Source organism: Magnolia sinica, chromosome 9 (assembly GCF_029962835.1).
Source record: "Magnolia sinica isolate HGM2019 chromosome 9, MsV1, whole genome shotgun sequence".
NCBI classification, from domain to species: Eukaryota; Viridiplantae; Streptophyta; class Magnoliopsida; order Magnoliales; family Magnoliaceae; genus Magnolia; species Magnolia sinica.
Genome location: NC_080581.1, coordinates 15,890,411 through 15,909,981, shown reverse-complemented (window position 1 = coordinate 15,909,981; position 19,571 = coordinate 15,890,411). Strand labels below are relative to the sequence as shown.

The following is a 19,571-nucleotide window of genomic DNA, read 5'->3' as shown; positions in this document are numbered from 1 at the left end:
CATTTGGCCGGATACCTACTGCTCCCATCATGTCCATCACCCTCAAGTTCCTCTGATCTAGAGGAATTCAGTCTCGCTACTGATATGAGGGTGAATGTTCCGGTACTATCCTTAATCCAGACGACTTTATCTTCACCTTGGTAGGTGAAAATACCTTCTAAGTGGATGTGGTTGAGAATATGAGTCGAGAGCGGGGGGAGGGAATAGAACATTTGCTACTCATAATTTTCATGACCATGACATTGATCTGTTTGCTCTTTCATTTTTGATGAATGTCTTTTTGCTTTTTGTTTTTTGTGTTTCGAATCTTCTTTGCATCTCTTGCAGGTTCGAGATAGTTATTGGAAGATGATGCAGAAATATATAGGTTCAGATGTTACATCAATGGTGACGCTTCCAGTTCTTATATTTGAGCCCATGACAATGATTCAGAAAGTGGCAGAGGTCTGTGCTATTTGCACTTTAAACCTGATGCTTGTCGATTTTGTGCAATGCCTTCAGCCTTGCTTGTCACATATTGAGCATTATAAATTGCATTATCCTCACATATGTTGGAGTACTCCCACTTGTTAGACCTGGCTGATGAATGTGAGGATCCCTACATGCGGATGGTCTATGCTAGTAAGTGGTCTTCTCTACTGTGGTGCTTATGAGTTGCGTGCATGTATTATCTGGTTTAATGGAATATTGGCTATTGTCTGCAGCATCATGGGCAATATCTGTGTACTATGCCTATCAACGAACCTGGAAACCCTTCAATCCCATCCTTGGTGAGACTTATGAAATGGTTAATCATGGTGGCATTACATTCCTTGCAGAGCAGGTGAACTGTTCATAAGTTTACTTTGATTTTGATTTGTCATCTTTTGGCTGCTGATATTTCACAAGAACACTGTCAGCTAATTTTTTTAACACATTCATGCATACACCCACCGCCTCTCCCAACGACCCACCCGTTAATTGCTAAACCATGTTAACATTATTTGTTGTGGTTGCTTTTTCATTGTCATTTCCATGGTGTTGTTTTGCGATGCTCAATTCCTTTCTTTTATCATGCTTCCAAATGTCAGGTGAGTCATCATCCTCCAATGAGCGTGGGGCATGCAGAAAATGATCATTTTACCTATGACGTGACATCCAAGTTAAAGACCAAATTTCTGGGAAACTCTGTGGATGTGATTCGGTCCTTCTAAATGCACATTAGTGTGTGGTGGTGGACTTTACCTTAGCAAAGGCACAGGGGTAAGTAAAAGAGAAGAACTTTCTCATCTTTAAAGAAAAAAAGAAAAAGAAAGAGAGGTGTCAGGGCCCACCTGGGCTGATCCACCTATGCTTGATTGATCTGTCAGTAAAGTGTGGACTGCCTCACCTACTAGGGAGGTGTTAGGGCCCACCTGGGCTGATCCATGTCATCACTACACCAAAATTGCTAAATATAATTTTCATGTTTTTCTAATTAGGGATTTTTCTATGTCTGGAAGTATTTCAAATCCTTGAGGGATTTATAACTGTACCTCCGTTGTTAATGGATTTATACACTTCTTCCTGTTCCAAGTGATGATATTTCTGTCTACCGTCTGATGCTTGTTTAGCATCAAGATCTAGTGCTAAAGGAATCTACTATGGCGAATGACAAAGAAGATCAGTGGACCTCTAGGAGGAATCCATACATCTGTGATTAGAGAATTTCTCCATATCCTTGAGCATCCTTATGTATTGTTTAGTGGTGCTCTGTTTTGAGGGGGTTTCTGTTTTGGTTACCCTCTCTTTGCTCTATTTGTGTTGTAGTTTGTCTTTCTACCTTGAGCTTACGTCTTTGTCTATCTACCAAGGTGTCATCTAGCTGATTATTTTACCAGGTGTGAATGTTTTAACGAGTGGGGAATATCATGTTGCAGTGCCTAGAGGGCTTCAAGCATCTATTTGCTTTCCTGCTTAGGTATTGTGATTTTACCAAAAAAAAAAAAAACTGAAATTCAAAATCGGAATCGATTTTGATTTCACTATCTATGCCTTGAAATTCATTTTATTTTTGATTTGAGATTTCAATTGATTCCTCTCTCTCAGTTGGAAGAAGGAGAGCTGCTAGCTTGGTTAGAAATATCAGATTCTTATCTACTTAGGCATCAGTTGATATGAATTGCCTGGCTTTGCTGCCTAAATTCTTTTCCTTAAAATAATCCCTGTGAGTTATGTTGAGTGAGCTTTGCCCTGAATTAGGCAACTTGCATCAATTTCCCTACATATAGGCAAATGGATTAAAAATTGGTTTTGACATACGGTATCACTCACCACCAAAACTCATGACAGTTGATATAGGGCCAATATAGAGTGAGCTCTGTTCAGTCCAAATCAGATAGTTAGGTTTTTTAATAACTGCTTTGAAAGATGTGTTCAGGTTGGATTATATATGCCATTGCAGTTTAGGAAGTTTATTTCAGAGTTTTGGAGTTTCTCGAGATGATTTGAAGCCATATTCAGATTGAGGAGGATTGGAAAAGAAAAATCCAAATAATTTTTAAGTTTTTCATATCATATATCACACTTGATGGTGATTGGTGACCTCCTTCTGCATCTTGCAGCTGTACATGTCAGATCTAACAACACTAATTACTTGGACATGTGAAAGGTGCAATGATATAATCAAGGTATTCAGGCATCACAATCCTTATTGGGCTCCCATTTCATTTTACTTAGGGCTATTGTGAAAATATGGCATTCCTCCTTGATGGCTGGCAAGCTGATAAGTGTTCTTTGATGTTGAACCAAGGGGTTTGAGATAATAGAGTTGATAGTTGATGTGCAATACTGCTTACAGGTGCGCTCTCATTTACAATTGTGTATAAAAGAACATTGTTGAGTCATTGATATATTTTAAAGCTACTAGAAATCTATAGGCCTTCTGTATATAGCCTTGTTAGGAAAATGGTGGATGGTAATAGGTCCTTTCATGTTTGTACATGGAGGATAGTTGCATGTCTTTATCTCCGAATCATTTAAGTCATCAACCATTCTCTTTTTCTCATTCTACCATGAATTGCTGATTGGGTTTGCATGTCTTTATCTCCATAGCTCTCATCCTTGGAGATGGACTCTATAACTTCATCGAAGTACTGTCTTTCACCATCAGAAGCTTCCATGGTAGATTGAAATGGAAGGACCCTCAGAACAGGTAAAAAACCATGACAAGGGTTTGAACTGTTTCACATTTGAAATTATTTATATGCAAGAATAATTGTGAATATTTCAAAGTTTTGGTTGAGTTTGTGACTTGTAACTTTAGTTCTGATTAATAAGATATAAATTGGCTATCACTCTCAGCTATTCAGGCAATTTTGGTTGGGTTTGTGACTTTATTATGGTTGTGGTTAATAAGATATAAATTGGTTATCCCTCTCAGCAGTTCAGGCATTGATAGTTCCCAGTTTTATGACCTTGTATAGTATGGCCATGTAATGATGGACGTTGTTTCTTTATTGCAGGCCCCTGTTTACATGTTACCACATTCACGCACATGTTCGATGATAGCAAAAGGGGTGGGTAGTTCAATTGTAAGAAGAGAATCATTGCATGTGAGTTGTCTGCGTTATAAAACACAACTTTCTTGATCGTAATCTAGTCACCTACCCTATTGAATAATGACAACTGTTCAAGGCCTCCATTAAATATGAACCATTGGTTGTAACTGTCTCATGGCTCATTCCAGGCCCACCAAATCAATGGCTTTGGTGACCAGAAGGTGTGCACTTTAGGTTTTGTTTTTATTTATTTATTCGAGACCATTTTTAATTTATTGTAATAAATATTATATTTTTTTTATGGTGAAGTAATATAAATTTTGTTTAATATTCAGTTTTAATTGTATTGCATCATTTTTCATATTTCAAATGTTTTAAAAAATGCAGGTTTCAAGTGAATTATATAAAAAAATATTACTAGCCTGCCAGGGCCTAGCAAAATGACACAAAGATCTTTAGCGGCGCTTATGTAGATTTTTCGTGAAAAAGTGTTTAAAATGGTGCATTTACCGGCGCTTTTTATACTTTTGTCGGCACTTCTGTCAGAAATACCATTATACAATTGCGGCGCTGAGACAAGCGCCGCTAAGCGCCGATAAAATTATAGTAGCGCCGCTAAATCTTTTACCGACACCCCCAATTATCGGCGCTTGCCTAGCGCCGCGAAAATCTACGCCAGCGCTTTTTGGGGATTTTAGTGGCGCTTTTGAGCGCCGCTAAAAGGCCTTCTTCTTGTAGTGTCAAGTTCCTCTAATCTAGAGGAATATGGTCTATAGCCCATTCACTGAGAGGGCTTATGCTGATCCAGTTGCTAGACCAGAAATTACATCTACCCTCCCCCAGGAGTATGCAGGAGTTGTCTTCTATCAATTGGAATCACTCTCGGATTCTCTTCCATATGGGCGAGTTCGACGCCTGATGGGCTGGGATGAAAGGGGATTGGCTATCGATCATGTACTTGGATCGCATGTATCATGCCCATAGGCTAGCCTTGTAACCGAAACGGATCGTACAGGCCCTCCTAAGCCTCGTAGCTTCCAGGACTTCACTTAGGGGATTGATTCCCGGCCCTCCCTCTGCCTTTGGCGTTGAAGTTTTCCTCCACCTAATTCAATGGAGATTCTTCTTATCTAACGACGAACCCCAAAGGAAGTCCGCAAACCCTTTTTCCAATGAAATAATCGTTTGAATTGGGACTTTTCGTAGCTGCTAGCGTGTGGATCGACACATTGCTGAGGACGGGCTGAATGAGGGTTGTTCTCCCTGCCTGATTTAGGATTTGGGCTTTCCAACCATAAATATGGTTCATGATCTTATCAACCAGAGGCTAGAAGGTGGAGGACTTGGAAGTCCCTTTCGTCAAGGGCACCCCGAGGTAATTAAAGAAGTGGAAGCTCTTGAGATCCCTGATATTCTCTCAATCTTTCTGATTCGACTTTCAGACATCTTAGATGGAATCAATAAGCTGCTTTTGCTATCGTTGAATTTAAGCCGTGAAACTACTAGGAACTTGTTGAGGAAGGAGAGCATATTAGAGAGGGATTTTGTACCACCGTTAGTTAAGATTACAGTGTCCTTTTCAAATAGTATATGGGAGATGGAGATACTTCCCTTCGGAGTTTTAAAAGGTGTGCATAGGTTGTTTCCAACGAGGGTTTGAAGACCTAGTTCTTTTTGTCAAAGCCCGCCCGAATGGCTGTACATTCCTATTTTCATGAATGATATTTGGTGAAAAAAAAAAAAATATGAGGGTTTGAAGACCCCTACTAACGGCCTCCATGACAAGGATGAACAAGGTAGGGGATAGGAACCTGGACTTTGATTCTTATTATTCCTACAGGATGTGAAAACCATAAGGATTGCTTCTAGCCATGAGTTCCTGAAATAAGCACTCTTGGGTGGGGTGGGCCATCATTCTCCAGGTCTCTGAGTGCCCATCATACCGCGTGGTTTGCATATCTTGGAAACCGAAATGAGTTATTCCATGTACCAAATATGACTTTAGGGTAGGAGAAGCTAATTTAGCAAACCAACCTGCCATGCCGGGTTGGCCACACCGAATTTAGGAGATTCAATCAGAACAACGGTAAAAAATCCCTTTTAATTTCGCTTTTACTAATTTTATTAAATTTTAATTTAATCATGATTCTTTATCCTTTGAGCTTTAGAGTTGTGCCCAACATGAAAAAAGGCTTTAAAAAAAAAAGGAGAATAAAGTCGTTAGGCCAAATTGAACCCTTACTATTTTTGGCCGAAAAGCATGAAATTTAGTAGAAATCATGATGGTCAATAAATAGTAAGTTTATTATTTATAGTGAGACACGTTTTTAGGGGGTTTGAGTTGAGCTTAATTCTAAAACTCCTTCCTAAGTTTGAGATTACTATTTAAAGGGTTGTAATTTTGTTTTATAACCGATCAATCTATTTTTGAATTTATTAGAATTTATTTTCTATTTTCTATTTCTCCTTGTGGATCTGAGGGATATTGTGCCAGGTGTCCGGATAATCTTCGTGGTTGAAGAGTAATTATCCCCTTGAGGAAGACTGATCGATCTCATTACGTCCATCCCTGCTTCACTTGACCATTTTCATTTTAAGTTTACCAAAAGCACGATCAAGATGAGATGGCTGTCATCATTCTCCATCAGGCCATCCTGATTGAAAACATAGCCAACGACCACGATCACGCCACATGCAGTTCACTGTTGATGCAGAGCACCTTTCTCACACCCCATTTTGTCTCTTACACTGTAAAACCTTTAATGACAGGAAAACCACCAGGCGCTTCCAATCACATCTACACAGGAGCTTTGAAACCACCAGACGGTGCGGTCCTTACCGTGGGTCGCACCTTGATGTACACCATCCATCCATTTCGACATATCATTTTAGGGTATGAGCCCAAAAATAAAGCAGATCCAAATGTCAGGTGTACCTTACCATAGGAAACAGTGGTGATTTACCATTAAAATCTTCTTGTGGGCCATAGGTTTTGTATAAAACTAATATATGGTTTTTCCCTTCATCCAGGTTTGTGTGACCTTGTCAATAGGTTTGATGGCAAATAAAAATTACAGAAACATTATGGTCGGTGCAAGGAAGTTTTTAAGGGTGGAACCCAGTATATTTTTAACGGTGGAGCGTTCAATCACTGTTTCCTATAGTATGGTCCGCCAAAGATTTGGATCTACTTCATTTTTTGGCTCATGCCGTAAAATTATCTAAAAAAAATGCATGGATGGCGTGGATGTATTATACATACATCGAGGGGCCCAGGGTAAGGGCCGCACCGTCTTTGGTGATGGCAGGGTCGCACCTAATCTGTTCTGTTTCTTGAGCCACTGCCAACGGACACCCGACAAAGCAATATCCTTCATAGCTTCTAGACATAAGCTTGACAAAAAGGGTTGGAAGACTAAGTACTGCATAAACAGAAGTGCATGGTGGCGCGTGCGCACACAGTCACAAAAAGCATAATGATGGTAGTTAAAAGGTGAGAAACATTAATGATTTTAATAAGGATTGTGCAACCGTGCCGTTGTGCCTGAACTTACTCTAAATAAGATTGACTTCTGATTAATGGACATTTGTCAACTCTTTCCTTACCATCCAAAAGGCTTTACATCGCTGAGAAAAACAAATTCAGGTATCCCCTAACAAAAACTAGGGGGAACCTACTGTAAGGAAAACGGCAAAACAAAAACCGGGGAGAAGGGGACTAACAAACCTTATCCCCTTACTATCTCCAAACCCACTTTGTCAAGGAAGAGGAGACCCCTGACTATACCTGTTAGGGCCTGTTTGGATTGTGGGAAAACTAGAGGGGGTTTTCCATTCTTTGGACCTTCAGCATTGTTTGGATTGAAAAGAAAATAGTGAGATTGGAAGTAGCAACCATTAGCCTTTCCATATTCAAATCTTCATGCACAAGATAAAAGGTGACCATTGTGAGAGAAGTATGTGATTTCCACATACTATCCAAACATGATTGGAAAATGAAATCCATGGGAATCCATGTTTCAATGATGTTTATCTAATCTACAGGAATCCATCATTGATAAAAGAATTGCATTTTTCTTTTATCATCTTTTCACACAATCCAAACAGGCCCTTTGGATTATTTTTTTTCCTCCACAAACAGACCCTTAGGATTTGACTCTAAATATTTGGTCGCGATTTATCTGCAGTGAGTCCTGCAATTGGTCATTTGGATTTCAGCTTTGAGCCACATATATGGTAGATGCATCACCCTTGCATCATAGTTGTAGTGCAGCACCCTATCATGCATAAAAAATTAGAGGTTAGACACTGACTTTGCAGAAGGCCACCATAAGAACCATGTTGTAGAAAATCCGAACTTGGATGTACATTTCGGGAAAAAGCCACAAAATAGGGAGAGATACAAATGTTGGCCACGTAATGGAATGGCTCATAACAAACAATTCTGCAGCAGAAAACTCAAAACTTGTTATGAAAAATAGCAACAAAAACCAATAGGGAAACCATGACATACCCAAATAGCCCAAAAGAAGTACAACCACTTCAATTTAAAGGAGATGTATAATTGTATCTGCTGTAGTGATAGCGAATAACAAGGCAAAATTTGTAGCATCAACATGAAAGTGCACCCAAAGTCATTGATGTCTTTATCCATTGTCAATCAAAGGTTCGATTTGTATGGGGGAACAAACATCGTTATAGAGCAATGTGGTTCTGCTGAAGGAGAACAAGATATTGAAACCAAAGCCTGTGTTTCTACCAGATAGACTAAAACCAATTTCCACCCAAGAGGTTAGGCAAGCTGGAAGAAGGATAATAGAAGTCCCAACTAGTTGCTGTGTGGCTAGAGCACTTTTAAGAAACAGATAAAGAGTACATTGAGACATTTAAGAATGTGAGAAACCTTTGCAGGTTTTCAAGCTAACAAACACCATCTAAAATTAAAATGGGGAGTGCAGTAATAGCGTTCGAGGAAAGATTGCACTGGGGGCAATAGGATGTTATGAGAGGGCATGATCTCAGAAGAGATGGTACAGTGAAAAGCCGTACTAATGGCAAAGTAGTCAGAAGGGAGAAGGTGGGGAAAGGTCTAGCACAAGAGAATGGTAGTATAAGCCAGAAACATTGGAAAAGAATTTTGATTTATCAGGAAACCAACAAGAGGGAAATACAGACATGGGAAGAATGTGTTGAAGATGTTATGTAGCTGTTTGAAGGAAGTTCTATGAGAAATTCTCCATAGCAAGCAGGAAATAGTTTTTATTTTTTTAATAATTTTTTTCGGGAAGGAAATATTATATTCAATGGGGAAGCACAGGGGCTTCACAACAGGTACATTTTCGGGCAGGGCCCCTCGACAAGCAGGAAATAGTTTGGATAGGCCTGATCACTTGGGAGAAGGAAAGGAAGGTGACTTTCAACAAGGAAGCAGTAAGGGAGTAGGTCAGGCAGTGGGTAATAGTTTGGAATGCTACTAGTCCAAGCATGCTCTATTTTATGAAGAGGTTAGTACGAAGAAAATTGAGGCATGGGAAGTGTGTAGCACAGATGTAAGGAATTTGCATGTGGAGAAATCAGGAGAAAGCCAGATAAAAGTAAGGACGAGGAAGCTGATAAAGAGAAGAGGATGCAAAAGTTGAACGTTGGGGATCAAACAGTATTTATAAACGCACAAAGGGTGTTTTTTATTTTTTTTCAGAAACTGGTGATCTTATATATTAAATTGACTATACATCACCCTGGACACTTTCGGGCCACCTCCCGGAAAAAAGGACCAGGAAGAAGCCTATCGTAAAAAGAAATCTACATAGACAAAAGACGGACAAGACAACCGACCAGACGTCAACGTGGGCATTGGCTGATGGTACCCAGGCCGACTCTATCTAGCACGATCTGACCACGGAACCTTTAATAGGGTTGCAGGCAGAGGAGAAACCTTAAATAGGAAGTGCAAATAGTGTAGCAAGAAGCAGTGGTAGAGGAAGCAGTAGTTGAATGTGGCACCACAGTGACATCAGTGAAGGACCCAATACTATGGGTGGATCTACCAGACAATTATGATCCAGATATTGGTGGTTCCTTCCAGTAAGTAATGAGAGGATGTGTATCCGATGATTAGTGCATTGGAAAAAGATAATTAGGCAGCATCACATATGTCTGGCTATTACCTCGGAACAAATGTTGATGGGATCCAAGTTTGGGAAACTTGTGAGGAAAATTGGTTTTGAAAGGGTGGTGAATGAGAGTGAGGTGAATGGATAATATATGGGAACAGAAAGGAGGGAATTGTGGGAAGAGATGTATCAGTTGAGTGGGATGCTCCTTGTGTGTGGATAATATGTGGAGACTTTAATGTGATAGCTGACTCTAGGCAGAAAAAAGGAGGTCAAGACTTACAAGTGGGGCCGGGTTAGTCAATGCTGGATTTAATGGAAGCAAATTCACAGGGGTGATAATAGGCAAGGAAGGAGTAGAGTCCGGGCATGCCTTCATGGGGTTTTAACCAATATGGAAACCATGCGAGCATTTCCTTCCTTCCAGGTCACTCTCCTAATTACCTGCATATTCTTAGACCACTCCCTCTTCTATTGTCCATTTTGGAAGATTGGGATAAATCCCCAAATCCTTCAAATTTCAAAGGATGTGGGAGATGCATGGGGGACTCTTAGAAGCTGTAAGAAATGGGTGGGATAAAGAGGTGGCAGCTTGTCCTTTGATCAAGGTCTTCGTAACAATGAAAAATACTAAACATGTGCTTTCAAAGTGGAAAAACAAGATATTTGGGAATGTGTTCCGGATGGTCCAGGAAGAAAAAAGATACAGTCATAAAAGCCTATCATGAGTTAATAGAATCCAAATCAAGGGAGAGTGAGGCACACCTGCAAGAAGCAAAGAAAGATGTAGCAATGGTGCAATTACGAAAAAAAAAAAAGTATTTTGGAAACAAAAATCAAGGAACAAATGGCTAGCGGAAGGGGATAGAAATATTGTAATTTTTCTCATGATTCAGTAGTGGATAAAGACGTTATTCTTCTATCTCGAAATTGGTAACAAAATGTGTTGTGATTGTTATTCAAGAGGAGATTGAAGCATAGAGAGTTAGATAATATGGTGGCTTGTTTTCATTAAAAGGAAGGGGTATACTGGAGGGTTTTCTGGATTGTATACCTTGCTTGGTATCGGTTCAAGACTATGAAGGCCTAATTAGAGAACCATTGTAGGAGGAAATTAAAGAAGCAACATTTATCATTCCAAGTAATAGTGTTCATGGGCGGGATGGGTTTTTGAGTATTTTTTTCACTACTTGCTAGAGATAGTGTGGGAGAACATAATGGCAGCAGCTGCATATTTTTTTAGATGTAGGGGGGTGCCTAGAGCATATGACAGCCCTCTCATTTGCTTGGAGCAGAAAAACAACTCATGGAAAAGCTGAAAGAGTTTAGGCCAATTAGTCTTTGCATTTGTATATATATATATATATATATATATATATAAATTTGGCTAAAATAGTCTCAGGAAGACTCAATAATCTCATATTCAACACTGTTTCTAATTAATATAGGGACTTTTTTCAGGCAGATATTTCAGAAAATATAGCATTTGACAATGAAATGGTAAACAAGATCAACAAAATGGTGAGGGGAGGGAATGTAATATTGAAGCTTAATATGGAGAAGGCATATAATCGCATGGAGTGGTCATTCATTTTAGAAGTCTTAAAAAAGTTTGGCTTTGAAGAGGGGTTAAAATGGATGAGCAATGATAGAAGAACTATTGGTTTTCTATTGTGGTGAATGGAGGAATATCACGATACTTGAAATCCTCAACAAGCCTTAGATATATGAACCCCATATCCATGAGCATTTTCATTTTGGCAGCAGAGGAAGGCATCAAATCCAATGTTGTCAAATCGCATATGCAATCATGTGTGATCGCATTGCCTATGCGCATATGCGATCACACAATCGCATATGTGGCCGCATATATATATATATATATATATTGAAGAAGGCGCAAAGCCAAGGGATTTCATTAATTGACAAAATATACAGTATTTCGGGTGGGCCCAACAAAAAGGGTGGCGACCTCACCTATCATGTGACACAAACTAGATAAGAGGATTAAAATAACCCTCAAAAGAGAAAAAAGAAATCTACAAAAAGCTGAGGGGACCGAACGGATATCAGGCCCCAATTACTAACATCTTAGAGCACCAATCCCTGTGTTATCTAAAAGAAGAGTTCCTCTGACCAACTTTGGCATCTGGGAGCGACGTGTGTAGATCATATCCGGACAACCCTCACTAGTCATTCTTGCTAGCGCATCTGCAACTAAGTTCCCCTCTCTAAACATGTGGTTGATCACCAGGTTAAGGCTCCGAATTTTATCCTTAATGATTCTAAAGGTGTACCATAATTTCCAGAGGTTGGGTGGGGCGGAGTCACCCAGAGCATCCGCAATGACTTTAGAGTCAGTTTTAACTATGATGTTTACAAGGCCTAAGTTGGAGCAAATATTAAGACCATCCAGCATGGCCCAAGCTTCTGCGAAGGTGTTTGAAGAATTTCCATAATGTCTGTGAAATGCAAAGACTAGCCAGCCTAAATGATCTCGGCACACTCCTCCACCGCTGCTCTCACCTGGGTTTCCTCTCAAGGATCCATCAGTGTTCAGTTTCAGCCAGTTATTGGGTGGCTTTGTCCATCGCACTATCAACGGCTTGGAAGTAGGGATATTGGTAGCGGGTTCGAGCCTTAACGACTAAACGATGATGTCCTCTGTCATGGATTTTTTGTCCGGAGCTTGAATAAGATTGCCGATCTCCCATAGCCATTGGCGGACATTGAAAATGATGCTTCCTATAGACATTTTATGGTCCTCATAACACACTGCATTGCGGCTTATCCACAACTCCCAAATGACAAAACAGGGGAGAAAGCCAATTGGCAGTTTAATTTCAGATCTTTCACTGGCTGTAGCAGACCATCGCTAGATCCACTGAAGAATAGGGGAGTTGTGGATAATCAGAATGTCAAAAAGATTGCTGAAGTGAGCCCAGACCTGAGTGGCTGATCCGCTGGTGCTCAATAAATGATCCAGAGATTTGATAGCAACCTGAGCTTGCTGGATTTGATAGCTACGGTGCTGACCTTTGTTTGGCTGGGACGATGAAGATTTCACTCGAAGTTGAAACAGATTAGGGGCCGAAAGAACTATCCCCCGTGGGTTGGAGGACAGCGAGCTGACCGCCTGAATGACGTTCCAGCACTCACACTGAGAGGCTAGAGGGATGCTGCATTTCTGAAGAGTTGCGTCAATAGGGACTGCAGCATGGGTTGTTCTCCAGCAGAAAATCGCGATCTTTGTGGGAAGATATTTGTTCCATAGCCACTTGGTCCAAGGAGGCTTCAATCAGTGTTGTCTGATGTTGTTCCAAGTGGATTTTAGAGAGAAAGATCCCTTCGGAGTTAGGTTCCGATGAGCTGATCTTCCCTGTTAGATAGTCCAATGTTTGTGAAAGAGATAGTCTGCATAGTTGCTGGAGTGATGATGTTCTAAATGTCTTCTGATTTTCATCTTCCTGATAAAGGGTTGAAGTCGTAAACCTTGGCCTCCCGCAGCTGGTGAGGAATCTGTCTCACCAAAGCTCCCGTCAAAATTTCCACCACCCGATCAATTGTGATACCAGAAATTGACATTGCCCTCCCCAATAAGCCATTTAGAATGTTTTAAGGCAAATGGCGGAGCTTTGAGTAGCTCTCTCCAAATTGGGGAGGAAATCGAACCAATCTTCCCTTGGTTTAAGATCAGCTTCCTGAAGTATTTGGCCGATATGAAATGGGCCCACAGAGATGTTCCTTTCAGCGTGTTCCTCCCCATCTTAATTTTGAAAGCTAACATGACTTCTTTGATGCTTCTGATACCTAAACCTCCTTTGTGAAGTGGAGCACAGATTTTAGCCCAACTAACCCAGTGTTTCCTATTTCCTTCATCTGAGGTGCCCTAGAAAAAGTTGGCAAAAGCTTTTTCCAGCACCTTGCACACCAGCTTGGGAATGTTGATTGCAGATAAGAGGTGGATGGGAATGCTTGATAGAACGTGCTTAATGAGAACTTGTTTCGCAGCTGGGCCGAGCAGTTTTGCTTTTCATCCTTCTATCTTATTTGATATCTTGCTAATTGTCGGCTGCAAAAGCGGACTACTGATTCTACCTTTAGTGAGGGGGACTCCCAGATACAACATGGGAAAAAATGCTTGGCGATAACCTATGAGGCTGCTTAGCTTCTGGGCCTTACTTCTGGACATTTTTTTTGGCAGGATGAATGAGGTTTTGCCCGCATTGACCCTCTAACCTGAAGCATTTTAGTACTCACGAATTAATTTGAGGAGAGTGCAAACATTGGAAAGCTTGCCATTTAGAAAAAGAATCGCATCATCAACAAAAAATAGATGGGAGATTGAAAGGTAGTGTTGAGGGAGCTTGTAGGCTTAGCATTTTCCAGAAGAGAATAGATGGGAGACGACCCTGCTGAAAACGTCAGTTGCTAGGATGAAAATGGATGGGGAGAGCGGGTCACCCTGCCATAGCCCTCTCCTAGCTTGAAAGAAACCAAACTTCTGCCATTTATAAGAATAGAGAACCAAACATCTCTCCAGCAGCTTTGAATCTGAGCTACCCATTGGGGATTGAACCCGAATTTCTTCAAAACTTGGGTGATGACTCGAGGTTAGCCTTTTTCATGACGAGAAGAAGGCTCCTCTAAAGCCATCCGAATTTCCCAAGCTTTAGAGGAGCCTTCTTCTAAAGGAAGTGGGCCGGATGGCTTTAGAGGAGCCTTCTTCTCGTCATGATGACCCGAATTTCTTCAAAACTTGTTTCGTAAGCCTTTTTCATGTCAAGTTTTATAATCATATTTTCTTTTTCAAAAAGGAAGTATCATATAATGAGGAGAAAATTACATGGCATGTATTTCGGGAAGACTCGAGGTTAGCAAAAAGATAAAGCCTCGATCCACCTATCATGAAAGAAAGAGAAAAGAAAACCAAACTATACAAGGGCCATCAGTCTAATAGCACCCAAACCGGCCTTGTCAAGGACAACTAGGCCACGAATCTCACAAGGAAGCTCCTGGGGGAGAAGAAAACCTTGTTAATTTGGGTGGTACTGCCTAACCAGACAAGCGCATTTGCTGGCAAGTTTCCCTATCGAACTGTGTGAGAGAATCGGAAAGAACCCTTCACATTGAGGGAGAAAATGTGAGCCACCCAATGATGCCACTTCTACCCTGGCCTAGAGATTTTGTTGAGCAAATCCATCACCAGCTTTGAGTCTGACTCGACCACCACGTTCCACAGCCTGAGGTTGACGCAAATAGAAAGACCCTTAAAGACCGTCATAAGTTCCGCCTTGTTATTTAAACCTACCCCGAAGCCACGATGGAAGGCAAAAAGCACGTCACCGTTATCTTTCCTACAAATACCACCGCCTCCCGAAGGGCCCGGATTATGCAGGGCGGAGCCATCTACATTCAACTTGACCTAGCCCCGATCCGGCCTATTCCAAACCACGACAACAGCTTTCTTGGTCACTTGCTGAGCCATAGGAATATGGAGATTCCTGAGTTGAAGTTGGTCCAACCAGGAAGGACGACTGAGAATCTGGTGAGAGTCCCCACTGAAAGTCCTACCCAGCCACCAATTAGTATGAGAGATCACCGTCCTAATACTCATCTTCGTAGTATCAAATCTGAAGGAATTTCGAGCCTTCCAAATTTCCCAAAGTAGGAAAATGGGAGTGAGGGCTCTAATCTGATGCAGATGGTCGCCAATTGGAGACGCCCCCCACCATTAATTTAGCCTTTCCAGTGGAGAGACGTGCTGGACGAGGGAAATCCCAAATATGCCGCTAAAATGCCCCCAAATCACCGACGCCAGATGACTCAAAATGAAAAGATGTTGTACAGATTCCTGATGACCAGCAGATGGACAGCAGACACATAGAGAGGCCAACGATATGCCTTTAGCTTGAAGACGTTTGTCCACAGGGATCGCCCCTCCCGCAAGTCTCCAAACAAAAATCGTCAGCTTGGGAGGGACAAGAGGGTGCCAAATCCATCTCATCCAAGAACATCTGTCCCCCGGTTGCCTGAGATTGAGCCATGTAGATTTCACAGAGAACGAACCTGAAGGAGTAAAAGGCCAAGTAAAGGAGTCGTCTGAGTTCGTTGTGTATAGGCCACTCTGGAAAATGAAACTGATAGATTCCGGAGAGAGATATTCGGGAACAGAGGAGGGAGGGAATGGCCCAAGGTTACTGAGAAACTCTTTGACCTTCATGCTGTGGAGGGCGGGAGGTATTGGCTGGATCACGACGTCCTGTAGGGACCCAAACTGGTACGGTCAACACTCCGGACATTGCAATCACCTCTCCCAATTAGGTATCTAACCTTGGCTTTCATGAAAGGGAGCAATTTAAGGATGCTATTCCAGATAAGGGAGACAGCGGGTCTATTATGACTGGAAGGATTGGAACTAGTCTCAAGCTCGGAAGAAATGTCATATTTGGCTCCCATGTACGTGGCCCACACGCTCTTACCACTGCCATGGGTGATCGCCCAGGCCATCTTCAAACACAGCGCCTTCATCATGTCGCGCAAACTTCTGATACCCAAACCACCTTTGGAAAATGGGGCTGCAATCTTCTTCCACTTGATCCAGTGCATCTTTTTCTTTTCGTCTATCCATCCCCAGAAGAAATTGGTGAAGCATTTCTCCATATCAGAGAGGCATCTGACTGGAATTGGAGAGGCAGCCATGGCGTGGACAGGAATGCTGCCAAGAACATGCCTAATGAGCGTCGCTCGACCTGCTTGAGACAAGATCCGGGCTTTTCAACCATCCACCTTGGTCAAGATCCTGTCCAGCAACGGCTTAAAGGCATACCTAGGGAGTTTACCTTTAGCAATCGGGACACCCAGGTAAGATGCAATAGAGGACACCCAGGTAAGCTTTCTAATCATATTTCCACCATAAACTTTCTTGTCAATCTCATGAGCCATCTCCCTTGCAATGGATTTGTTCTCCATAATCGATTTATCCTTAACAAAGGCTCCTTGCTCCTCAGAAATTAGCTATGGAAGAATGCCAGACAACTTAGACGCCAAAATCTTGGAAAATACCTTCATTATGCAATTGCATAGGCTAATAGGTCTATAGTCTGTGATGTACTCCAGATTTCTTTTTTTGGGAATGAGGCAGATTTGGGTACATTAGAAAGCTCTGGGAATCGGGCCTCCAAGAAGGAAATCTTTAGCTGCCTCAAAAAGATTAGTGCCAATAACATCCCAACATGACGAGAAGAAGGCTCCTCTAAAGCCATCCGGCCCAGGTGCGCTGTCCAAAGGAATGGAGGTGGCCGCTCCCTTGACTTCCTCCAAACTGAGAGGTGTCATGAGGCCTATGTTCATCTATTCTATCACCAATTTCGGGATACAGTTGAGGATCTCGCTGTTGGAGTTGATGCCTTCTGCTGTATACAGATGTTGGAAGTATCAGATCGCATCGTCTCCAATATCTTTAGCCTTCTCAAGAAGCTCCCTAGAGGGCCTCTTCAGACTTTTAATAGACATATTTCTGTGCCTGTCAAGGACAGATTTGTGGAAAAATTGAGTGTTTCTGTCTCCTTTAGACAGCTGGGCTATACGAGATTTCTATTTCCAGAAGATCTCCTCTTAGAGGTAGGCGCGCTTCAAATTTTCCTGCATGTGTTGTAGCATAATGGAATCTGCCTCCGTTACCTCTGCCTCAGCCCATTACACGTTCTTGAAAACATCACTCCTTGTTCCATCTCTTTAGCTTATTCTTCAAAATTTTCAACTTGATGTAGAACTTGTACATGGGAGTTACTATGATTTCGGTTTGCCAACTGCTCTCTACTAAGTTCCTGAAGTTTTCATGGACCGTCCACATTCGTTGGAAGTGAAAGGGACGTGGAAAGTCAACAGCCTCTTCATGGAAAGAGAGCAAGAGAGGAGAATGGTTAGAAAAGGATCGCTGTAAATGATGAACTTAGAAGTTAGGGAGAGTCGCCAACCAATCTGCATTTACGAGCATACGGTCCAACCTAGCCCATCTTCGGCTCCTACTGGCTCTATTGTTACACCAAGTAAATGGAGGACCATGGTACCCAGCATCGAGCAGCCCTGTGTCATTGATAGCATCCTGGAAGTCTGTCATTGCTCCTGTCATCTGAGGAGTGCCACCAATACGATCATTTGGGCTAATTGTGGTGTTGAAGTCACCGCTAATTAGCCAAGGGCCCGTAGTCATTTTAAAGATTGCTCTTAGCTCATCCCAAAGATGTTTTCTGTGATCCCTACTACAACTAGCATAGACAGTTGTAATGGTGATGGGGAGGGGAAAAATCGGCGAATTGATTGTAATAGTGATACTTTGATTGTTGGCCCTGATTATCTGCATTTGGACATTATCCTTACCCAAAATCCAAATCCTGCTGCCCCCAGTCTCATCAGCGATGTGGTTGGAGAAGTCCAACCTTGAAGCCACCCTAGTGCGACGGGAGTCTCTAATCATTGGCTCCTGGAACAAAAGAATTACAATATTGTGTTTCTTGGTTAGCCTTTTCAGAAAATGGGTAGTTTGAGCATTACCCACCCCCCGCACATTCCAGGAAAGGATGTTACTCATCAGTAACCCATCCCCTGTTCTCAGCCCGTCCTTGTTTGCTTTTCAGTCTCTAACTTTTCCTGTTAATGATACTAAGCTTGGACAGATTTCTCCTTTTCCTTTTTTTCGTTCCCCTTGTCTGTAGTCTCCTGATCTGATTCAATGCTTGAATTGGAGGAAGGAGCATCATCAGTACCTGTTTTGCCCTGGATGTCCACCCATAGAGTCAATTTCGTGTTTGATTTTACGCTGGTATGGATCCCTGACACATTAAGAATCTGACCTTGACTCTCATCTACAACATTGTTAACTAGTTCATTCAGTCCCCCTTCTTTTTTATCTGGGAATGCAGCTTGGGCTAGCAGGTCATTAGTTTGGATTGTAGTTGTTGGTGAATTGTGGTGTACTACGTCACAGCCTGCTGAATATGTGAGGGGTAGGGGAGGGGCGATCGGCCTCCCTGGGCTGTCTTTAAAGAGGTCTTTCACGCCAAAGAGCTAGTTATCCCAGGCTTCCATAACATCCTTATTGGGTTGAATCCATGGGTAGAAAGGTGGCTATGGATTGGCTGGGAAGCTCTGCAAATACTGTCAGACATGTTACTAACTGAGGAGATTGGGTTACTTCCAAGTAGGGGTTTGAAATCCTGATAAGTAGCTAATTGAGTAGAGACTGTTGGCTGGTGGGCATTGCTGCTGCTTGACTGATTTTTGCTTCTGAAATCTTCCAAAAGAGGAGGCAAATCAAGGGTCTGATGATTGAGGGTTGAGGAGGATGGTTGACTTAGCAAGCCCGTAGGCATGTGGCTGGTCAGCATACCGTCTGCTGCATGGACTGCCATTGTGGCATTCTGTCGAGCAAATGGAGCTGTCTCAAGAAGGCCGTTTAGGTGATCTCGAGTGGAAGCAGAGCAAGGGATGGGCAGAGCAAATTGTTCTGGGAACATGATGGTCGATGAGGTTAACGTGTCTGCTGTGGGCTGGTGAGCCTGTGAGGCTGAGATACAAATAGGGTGTGGTTGTATCTGTTGGTCAATACCCCCCCTGTTATCATTAGGACCTTGATTCTCTCTTTCAGTTTGATTTTCTTGCTGCTGGTTGGGGAAAGACTTGACAACCCATTGTTTTGTGGTCTCCTTGGCAACAGAGATGGGTTCAGCATTATTGTAATTATCTGCTACTAAGTTGTTGCACATTTCAACTACGACTGAGATCTGATAAGGTTTACCCTCTACCAATAGTTTTATCTTCATGAATGGAGGAGCATCTGGGTGGGCGATAACCCTGGCCCTGGCGTACCAGCGGTTAGGGCCTTCTAGCGAACATCTCTCCAGCTTTAAAATCGATCCCGTCTTTTCAGCAATTTGGC

General features: G+C 42.0%; 2 protein-coding genes and 1 long non-coding RNA gene across 3 annotated transcripts; 2 read left to right on the top strand and 1 right to left on the bottom strand.

Moving 5' to 3' along the window:
• Positions 1 to 549: 549 nt before the first annotated feature.
• Positions 550 to 1,204, top strand: LOC131256151 (oxysterol-binding protein-related protein 3C-like). The gene is made up of 3 exons (XM_058257199.1): positions 550 to 621; positions 705 to 823; positions 1,071 to 1,204. The coding sequence occupies exons 1-3, from the start codon at positions 603 to 605 to the stop codon at positions 1,191 to 1,193; spliced, it is 261 nt and encodes an 86-aa protein (XP_058113182.1). The 5' UTR covers positions 550 to 602; the 3' UTR covers positions 1,194 to 1,204.
• A 615-nt stretch (positions 1,205 to 1,819) lies between these two features.
• On the top strand, positions 1,820 to 3,552 carry LOC131256150 (uncharacterized). The gene is made up of 3 exons (XR_009176602.1): positions 1,820 to 1,859; positions 3,073 to 3,172; positions 3,483 to 3,552. It is a non-coding gene; the product is annotated as an uncharacterized LOC131256150 (long non-coding RNA).
• A 14,033-nt stretch (positions 3,553 to 17,585) lies between these two features.
• On the bottom strand, positions 17,586 to 18,224 carry LOC131254886 (uncharacterized). Its single transcript, XM_058255587.1, has one exon. The coding sequence runs from the start codon at positions 18,222 to 18,224 to the stop codon at positions 17,586 to 17,588; it is 639 nt and encodes a 212-aa protein (XP_058111570.1).
• Between the last annotated feature and the right edge of the window lie 1,347 nt (positions 18,225 to 19,571).

Bases quoted from the DNA above. Each gene is read 5' to 3' on its own strand.
- LOC131256151 (XM_058257199.1), top strand. The intron at 824-1,070 runs GTGAACTGTTCA...TCCAAATGTCAG, and splicing joins TTACATTCCTTGCAGAGCAG to GTGAGTCATCATCCTCCAAT.
- LOC131254886 (XM_058255587.1), bottom strand. From the start codon at position 18,224: ATGAGTAACATCCTTTCCTGGAATGTGCGGGGGGTGGGTAATGCTCAA.